Source organism: Etheostoma cragini, chromosome 3, assembly GCF_013103735.1.
Source record: "Etheostoma cragini isolate CJK2018 chromosome 3, CSU_Ecrag_1.0, whole genome shotgun sequence".
NCBI lineage: Eukaryota > Metazoa > Chordata > Actinopteri > Perciformes > Percidae > Etheostoma > Etheostoma cragini.
In genome coordinates this window covers 23,068,500-23,078,001 of record NC_048409.1, presented here as the reverse complement: position 1 = coordinate 23,078,001, position 9,502 = coordinate 23,068,500, and the positions used below count along the sequence as shown (strand labels likewise).

General features: G+C 40.5%; 1 protein-coding gene and 1 long non-coding RNA gene across 2 annotated transcripts in view; one reads left to right on the top strand and one right to left on the bottom strand.

Annotated features, from left to right (window-relative positions):
* Positions 1-9,502, bottom strand: part of LOC117939613 (calsyntenin-2-like) — a 216,910-nt gene that overhangs the window by 47,099 nt on the left and 160,309 nt on the right. Inside the window, exons 6-8 of the mRNA XM_034865074.1 lie at positions 4,554-4,739; positions 2,480-2,737; positions 1,387-1,508 (exon numbers count right to left, since the gene is read on the bottom strand). Coding sequence (XP_034720965.1) covers positions 1,387-1,508; positions 2,480-2,737; positions 4,554-4,739 — 566 coding nt within the window. The remainder of the gene's footprint in view (positions 1-1,386; positions 1,509-2,479; positions 2,738-4,553; positions 4,740-9,502) is intronic.
* The window catches only part of LOC117939939, an 18,047-nt gene that overhangs the window by 428 nt on the left and 8,117 nt on the right, over positions 1-9,502 (top strand). The gene's annotated exons all lie outside the window — the stretch shown is intronic.

Below are 9,502 nucleotides of genomic sequence, written 5' to 3'. Positions count from 1 at the left end.
TGTCTCTGATCATATAAGCCCTGGGTGCTGCATCTAGATTTCCAGGCTCAGCTGCGTATCTCTCCCATGAATCAAATGTCCTCGCTGTGTGATAGCGGGGTCGTGTTGAGTCGAGGTGACCTGCCTGACTTTAAGACAGCATCCTTGATCAACAGACTGCTGCCGTCTACACATGCATACACACGTCCTTGGAGACAGCATGTTTCTGCCTCTCTTTGTTATGCCTTTTTACTCAAGTATTCATTCATTTTGACAATAATATCACTCCTATACTTAACAGCTCAAATACTTATTAAGAGTATTCCACACTGATGACTATAAACTGTATTGCATCTTTTAACCCACAAATCATTGAAGTGGTGACATTTGTTTTGGCTGTTTTTCGAAGAAAGATTTAGTCTTGTCCTACTCATGCCAACATTTCTGTATTAAAAAATCCCAAAAGCATGTTTGCAATCATTACCAATTCTGATCCCCTGTCAGGTTACATTGTGTTTTATCTCTGGAAATATTTGATTCATTAGAGAAATCTTTATCTGTGAGGCAATGGCAGGGTAGAGAAAAAAAGTTAAAATAACAACTCTGGTTGTAATGAAAAACCATCAGGAAAGTACTCATATCTGTGGGAAATATTTATTAAGGAGTCACTAAATTCATTTAAAAAAAACTGCACGGTTATTGGGAAAAGAGTGGTATAAGAGTTCTCCAAAATAATTGGGTGTTAATTAAAGGTTAGGCTTTTTTATATTGAGGATTTCTAGTGCAGTCAAGCATGAAATGTATGTACACACAAGCACACACAAAAGCATGTGAATGTGTTTTATGAGTCTGATGGGCAATCACTTATAGCGGGTCCGTATCCACATCAACATTGGAACCCATTGGCTATCTGTCTGCAGCGATTTAGCCTTTGGGGGCAACGGCCAATATTTTAGGGGTTCCAGCGTAGCCAGCATTTTGTCAATGCATTACCACAGGGAATGTTAACCTGTTTACAATAAAAGCCTGCTCAAAAGTGATTGCTCAATACCACTTGGACTAAAAATGGGCTGAAAGGCTGAAATGCTTCCAATACCAAAATTTTGTCCTGTTGCCTACAGATTTTGCATTCATAAGTAGATATCTGTTTTCAGGGAGTATTCCCTTTTGCATCTTATGCCACACCCTATAGATGACCACTGTAATGTCTTATATTATTAGTGCAAGATACAAAAAGACATGAATTAAGCCAAGAGTGGATGTTTGATACAAATTAAATCCAGGCTAAAGGCTCCATTCCTGCCTATGAGGTTGGCCGAGTTGACAGATAAACTGAGGTGACTTGTATAATGTGTCACCAAGTTCCCTTTTCTGTCCCACGTGTCCCAGAGCATCACCGTGTCTTACCTGCTCCAGTTTCCAGTGGAACTCAGCCGGTCTGAAGGTGTCCACCTGGGTGAAGTCTCTCCTCAGCAGGAACACCAGGCGGCAGTTATGGACATACAGGGAATAGTGATGACGGTTCATCTCTGTGGGATGGAAGGAAAAAAAGGGGAGGGAGTTACACCAGTTAACTCATCACACCTACTCACTGTCAGGTAAAGCAGACATGTAGCTTTATAAAACCTCACTAAACTGGGACAGCAGTACTGCTTGTAAAAATGCAAACTTTGTCAAGGTCAACCCACATAATTTTTCACTGGAATTTTTGGGTGCATGCGATGATGTTACTGCATTTGTTGTGCCAGATCATTACAGAGCTACAAACTGTTTGGTGTAACAGTATTTAAACAAATGCACCTTAGGATTGTTCAAAGTATGTTATATGTATACAATAAGCCTAAACAAATGATGATAACACACAGGTAAACTATCACAATTGTGCTATCAATGAGGATAAGATAGACCATAATATTAAATCCAATTTTCCTGTCCACTTAAATAAAGCTGATTATATGTGCGGAGGGAATATTTGCCCTTGCACGTTTATGTATGTATACATTTTCTTGAAACAATTATGCTTTGTATCCGTTCTTTTGTTATCAGCTAATTCCATCAAAAGACCAAAACAAACAACTTGTGTCTCTTAATACTTTGTGACTTCTTTACCTGCCAACTTTTAAGCTCATTTGTTTCAATTTAACTCAATCTTCATAAATGGGCTACGAATACATATAGATATATTCATTAAAAAAGTAAGGTCAGCTGGGCACTTTAGTTTTTAACAAACATCACTCAAACAGGAGGTAACAGTGCATTGGTTGAAGGACTATTTTCAACTGTGGATTAATACACATCTGATGTTCTAGGTAGCATAATGGCAGCGGGATGTTGTTAAGTGTGTGGGCATAACACAAAACTACAGTAATATAATAAGAAAAATTATAGAATTTTACCAGCCTTATCCCTTAATTGCCAAATTTAAAAACATATGACATGAGTTTTTGGAAATAATCCATGAATGCCAATGTCAGTCCTGGCCAGTCAGAATCACACTCACCGGTCTTGTCAGAGTTACAGAGTAGAGTCTCCTTCTCGGCTCTGAGACCAGGACTGGGTCCATGCTTCATCCAGGTTGCTATGGTGAACTGGTCTGTCAGATTCTGGGGTACCACCCAGTCTGGGATTTTAGCTGCCTGATGACCATCAAACCTGAAGATCAAGTCACTGTCCCTGCCACTGTCAGTCACAAGGGAAGCTGTCCAGTTGGTGGCAGCACTGGGGGCAGGCAGAAGGTCAGTGCTGCCCGAGGAGGCCCCTGAGATCAACGCCGTGGGAACAAATAAGAGGTGTGACAGAAGATGTGTCAATAACAATCACAGCAGATAGGCGGTGTACATTGGCCTAACCTTGGCTATGATTACTTATGAATGAGGCAGATGGCAGGGCTTAATATGTAATCAATGGGCCGAGATGGATAGAGGATGTGGGTATTGATTCATGGCAAATGAAACTGACTTTCAGAAGTAAAGAGATGTGAGTCAACGTTGCCAAATTCAGAACATAGCTCACCACTAAAATTTGCCTCTATGGAAACAGAGAGGACATATTGACTGAGTACTATACAACACAAAGGGAAAAGACACAGCAAGGACCTGGTGAGAAGGACGGCGCGTGGTGTGAATCAACCACTCACATCACTTCTTTACAGGTGACACTTTTGTTACATGATCACACCAATCATTGCTGCATTGTATTGAGCCATCCTATTCCCTTTATCCTCTTCCCTTTAAAAGCAACTCCATCAATCCTTTGACACAATACCTTTAATATGTTGAGTCCTGAACAATCTTTGTTTTCATACTGTCACCTTGACAAACAGTATTTTTTGCCATGTCATTCACCTTGCTCCTCAATGTATTTGACATGCCCCTACAGATCAATCTTTATCCCTCTGTGTGACAGTGAAAAAGGCGTTTCACACATTTAAACCACATTTATAAATCATTTGCAACAGCTTATGGGTGGTAATAAATCAAAGCGATATGGAAACCATGCTGTTCCAAGAAAAAATGGGTAATGTCAGAATTCACCATGTCTCCCCTTGTCCGGCAAACAACTGTAACATGCATCTGTTCATTGCTGCTAATAATACAACATTAGCACATTAATTGATGTTTTCCCCCATCTGTAAAGCTGTTTTTCTCTAACTCGTCCTCATGCCAGTGTCGACGTTCTGACTCCAGTAATTAGATTCCGTCAGTAAATAAGTACGCATCGACTTCTCCAGCACCCAGCTGCAGCATTCTCTTTGCCCGATGTCTTTGTACATTATCTCAAATTGATTGTGCTTTAAAAAAGCAATTACAATTTATTCTATTCACTATCAGATAACGATTATGAGGTGCCTGAAAAGAACTCTTTAGTGGTAAACCATGCATGCACCGGGAGCCAGGGGAGGCAGGGAGGGGATGTTATGCATTCAGATGAGCTGGAATGGGGCTTGTGAAGGCCGTTAGTCAAAGATGATGACTCCAGCCCGCCTGCTCTCGGTGCAGTGTGGGCGGGGAGGGGGGAGCGGGTTGGCTCAGCTGCTTTGCTAGCGCCCAGGGCCCCGACACAGCAGCTCGGCTGCTCATCAGTCAAAGAAGAGAAAGCATGGCTGCATCTGAGGCAGCTAATGCCCTCGCTCTGTCACCTCATTAGTGACACAGCTTTAAGTTGCTATTCTGGTGCCTTCATTTAGGAAAGGGGTTTACCAGGGACACAAGTGGAGATAAGAAACCAACATGGACCGTGAGCTTTCAGATGATGGTTGAAAAAGGGCAGACAACAATGCCTCAGGCTATGTAAGACCTTGCTACTCAGACCATGGATTTCACTGATGCTTTGAGCATCAGCTTACTTCAAATTCATTGCACTAACTTTCAGTTTTCCGCCTCAGTCAGAAGTCACCTTTGTTCAGCCATCTAAAGTACATTCTGCATATCCACCACAATCCTGATAGCCACGGGTCCAACGCTCTTGTGATTTACTGCTACATGCCAGAAATGCACACTCAATCTAAGAGGCTTGTTATTCTGGTCACACAATATGGTATTCAAAACAGATAAGTCTTTGTTTGCAGAACCAACCACAGAGTTTCTGTAGAGATTTCTCAGAATAGGTCTCGCGGTCACAGCCTTTTCCAATGTGACTGGTCTGTAGCTCCACTGTGGTCCTCACTGACGAAAGTGGTCCGCCACAGGTCTCCAGGTGCATTTTAGGAAACAGCTGCTTACTTCCTGTTCCTGGCTCATAGTCCACTCGCTTACTCCAATCTGGGAAAAGAAGGATATGTAAAAGTGATGGTGTTAGAAATGGCAGAGAGGATAAATGAAACTGCAGTCTGTCATGGCAACACCAAACCTGCTACAGATGATTATCTGAAATGATATCTGATTTTCACAAGCCCACTGGTTTTGTTATTGCATGTTTTCCTGTCTCATTTTGTCCACTTAGGCTTCCATCAAAACGAGACTCCATTTGCAATTTTTCACTGTCACTAATATTTCTGGCATCACAACTCAATATCCTTTTGGCAGGGTGTGACTGGCTAATGTAATTGCTGCATTGTTGTTGGAATACAGTGCAGTGGCTGCATTAGGGGCAGTAGTCATTATTTTGTCACTATCTGTCCTGTCAGCCGCAAATTGTGTTTCTGTCCAGGCAGGCTATTATTTTTCAGAATGGTGATGGTTGTGCTTTTCACTTTATTTTTTCCAGCCTTTGTGTTGTGAATTTGTGTTTGTCTTTGCACAGTATTGTCTGGAGATGAATGAGATTGAACTGCAAAATCATGTTGCCTGTTTAGTATTTATGGGTTTTTCTTACAGTGAGCCAATCTCAATTAATATCAAATTTTTCTAACTGTATACCCATCATATCCATAAATGCTGTCAGATTTCCAGCATAAGCTCAGTAAGAAGCCTGCCAGTCCAGTTACCTCCTGTTGTCATACAGTAGCATAATTGCATCATAATTGTTTGGGACTAGTTCTCTAAGAACAAACTATATACCACTTCATAATTCTCCAAACTCTGAACCATCCTATCCCATTAGTGTTGTTCATAGTACACACAAATTAGTTCCCATCTATCTATCTATTTTTCCACATATAAGCCTATCTATGGAGCATTGCTAGCTAGGAGCTGGAGGCATAAGCATGAAGCCGAGCTGACTGGAGAAGAATAAAGGGAGCAGCTCTTTGTTGCTCACGAGCCTGTTAAATCTGCCATGTTCTCTTCCTCACACACTCACAACCTGCTCGAACACATCTGCACACTGCATCTGTTTTGTAGTTGATTTACCTCCCCCAGACTGCGAGCGCTGTGGGCTCCTACAGCACTGGTACTATGGGATTGTCAGTGGTTGTGATGAGAATAGGCACAAACAATGGTGCCCGCTAAATGAGAACAAAAGCGCACACACAAAAAAAGAGCATGGACACAAAAGGCTCTGCTAATTTATACACTTCTGTATCTTTTTCTCAGACACAATTTGGTTTTCACACCGTTACTGTATATTCTGTATGGCTATGTCTTCCTACCTGTTAATTACAACTATGTACATGTATCTCATCTTAATATGTAGTCCCCTTTGTAGGTTCATGACTCAGAGCTAGTCGGGTATAGCTTGCTGATGGTGCAAGTCATTGTCCCACGTTTATAGAACCATTACTCTTAATGACATAAGATCAAGAGTTTAAGCCCACGACCATAGCTGATATTAACTTATTATCTCAGAATAATGACTTAGAATCTCAAATTAATGAGAAACCTTAAAATATTGTTTAGATGGAGTGAAGATGCTAGAAGAAGCTGTCAATATTTTCACTAATAAGCTGTTGCTACAGTGCATTGCAATGCAACATTGAAATGATTAAGTACAAACATGCTACAAACACCTTCAAATCCTGTGAGTTATGTGTTTGCTGAGTCGTTTTTTCTTTTTCTTTCTTTGTGTTTGCTATGCACTCGAGTATAGGAATGCAATGCACCTTTTAGAATGTATTAATTCTAAAAGTTTTTTTTAAGTGAGAGCCTAGCAAATGCTCTGGTAATAGCATACTCCGTCGACCACTGTGAGTCAAATGACCTGTCGAGGACTTGGCTTTAACTCTGCCAAGCTGCTCCACACCCAAAGAGGGAGGGGAGAACAAGATGCATGTGAAAAAGTAAGGGAATGTGGTAGGATGAATAAGGAGTAATGATTTGAGGACATAATGCGCGTATGTCAGGAAGGGTTTGGTCGAGTTTGGAAGTGGGTGATTAACGTTAATGGGTTAGAGAGCATTGGACAAACATGAGGAATAGGGATATGTGCTGACTTTCTGAGGTGGTTTCACTCTCATTGTATCTCTTTAGTTTTTAATGCCTGTAGGCTATTTGTCTAGAGGTGGCAACGCATCTTTTCAGCAATCCTAGAACCTTCAGTTATGGAGATAGAGGTAGGTAGGCCAGAGAACGTAATTTACATGCATTGTCCTACTGACCAGCTGTTTTTTGTCATTGCCACTTTGAGGAAGAAAGAGTGGGCCAATCCAATAATTTGCTGACACTTCTCAGATTCCCATTTGCCACTGGCTCTACTACACTAGTTGAGTGGCTTAAAAGGATGGCACTGTTGGTTGACTGGTAAGTTGGTCATTCAACCAGTTTGGTCTACACTGACATATCTCCACAAATGTTTGATAGGTTGGTATGGAATGGTCTAATGGGCAACAAAAAAGATGCAAAAGCATCCAAGATTGACTGACCTGATGGACCTGATCATTACAAAATTGTTGTAAACAGAGTGTGTGAAGTGCACTGCCCTCAAATATAATGAAGAAGGGACCTGCTGGTACTGTGGTAAGGCAAATGAGTCACAAGTAGCTTGGGTGCAGCATATCATCAAAATAAATCATGAGACCAAGTACAGCAGTAAATTTGCTTTCCCAACAAAAGACACATTCTTTTTAAGACATGACTCCTCTCCATGGTAAGACCTGAGGTAAGCGGGTGTTGAAACAGTGTGAAGCCACTGAAGTAGACATGTGAGCTGGTAAGGAAGAAAAAAGAAAATAAAGAGATACACTATCACCACAAAGCCAAAAGAGTTTACTCTGCATTCCATAGCCTCTGTTTAGATGAGACCCGTACCAATAGCTTCATATCACTGATAAATATTTGGCAGTGGCATTTATCTTTTAATAATAGGAAGCACTGCAGCAATGAGAAAGAAAAACGATCCTTTGCTAAAAAAACACTGGACTGTACTGATGTGTGTTTACAGGGAAAAAACAAAGAAACACATCTATGTCTCTGTGTCCTTTTTATATGCCAATGGCACCTTTCTTCAATGTTTTGATTTCTGGAAAATAAAAAAACATCAAGCACCCATGACTATCCTTCTCCTTGCCATAGTTTTTAAGCATTGATGCGCTCCTCTCACAGGTGGTTTGTACATTCAATAAATACCAAATGTTTTCTTCATATCTCCTATTAGTTAATTAAATAACACATTTTCTTGCTGATACTCTGGCATCCATATTGTGATATTGTGATATATTGTGTATTTCTTTCCTAAAACATTTAAATTGAAATGTTCTGTTATGTTCTCTGGTAGTTCAGCCGTTTGCCAGTCTATGTCTGACATTGAAAAACTAGTATGGTGTTCATGTTGCTCTGTGTGTTCTAAAGGCTCAGACTCTATTGAACATAGCTTTATTTATTCAGACCAAAACTCCCAAACTCTGTAACAAAAAACTAAATATGTGTTGCTGCTGCCCCAGTCCACAGCACAACATTGCTTAGCTTCCCTGTCGGGACGTCTCTCTGCTTCTCCAAATTGGGATGGTGCCGACCGTCATCTGCTGTAGTTTATACCCTGACTATAGATACCTCATACAACCCCACTTAAAAAAACATGAATTATCTATTGTGTTAGACTATGTGAGTTAACTGGTCGTTTCCAAACCTGTTCAACATCTCTACTCACGTTTGTAGCTTCCTATTTTAGTCAACTGAAAGCGTCCCATAGGTTTTGCATTGGCATTCTTGGCAAGTGTCTCTGCGTGTAGATGCACATTCAGCCATGTGAAAAGGGTTTCTTTCAAGGCCTGCAATCTATGAAGTCCTTTTTAAGTCTACTTGTAGGACTCTTCTGCTAATGATGCTATTGCCCACAAGTGCAGCATGAGCTTCTAAAAGCACTGAAAGTACAAACAGTGAAAACCCATTTACACATTTAGACATACAGTATATTCAAAAATCACACAGAAACTGCTTGCAGAACGTGATTCGGATGCTTACAGAGAGACAGACAGATAGACAGAACTACAAACGTGGTATAAACATACTCACAACATATGCACAGGCATATGCTTGCACTAAAGCTCAGGTTTCTTAAAAGCAGTGTGGTTTAATAGGAAGCTATTTGGTCTCTATTGAGTTGTGTGCTTGACTGCCGTACACTGAACAGAATTCACACAGTGGGCCCAAGAGTTTCTCTCCTTGTGATTACAAGAGAAAGACGAGAAGCAGAGGAAGCAAGGCCGACATGAAAACAACCATGTAGAACTCCAAACTCCTTAAAAACTTGTGTATGTATGTGCGCAAGGGAACAGTTTTTTTTACATTTTATTGTAACCTGTACATGAAAAGATGAAAATATTAACAATATTCAGTTTTCTGAGAAGTGATGGAGTAACCATTGATACATAATATCATTATATTAAGAAGAGATTATTTACCTGCATAGTTTTGGCTCTTATGCACATAGTTCAATAAGTATGGCATTGCAGATGGAAGCCTGCATCCTTCTGTCAGCTGTATGACTATTCCTTCTGAAATGGAAGGGCCTTACAACATACAGTAGTTATGAATGACAGTCAGCCACTACACTAGGCAACTATACTATGCCTTAATTACATTACACTTTGTATTGTGATGTCAATTCAAACATTTGCCAAAACGGTGGGCCTTCACCAACTGCTCTTGTGTTTGCAATAGCCCTTTTTCACAGAGGACATTTTGACATGTCATTGCAGAAAAAGCACTTA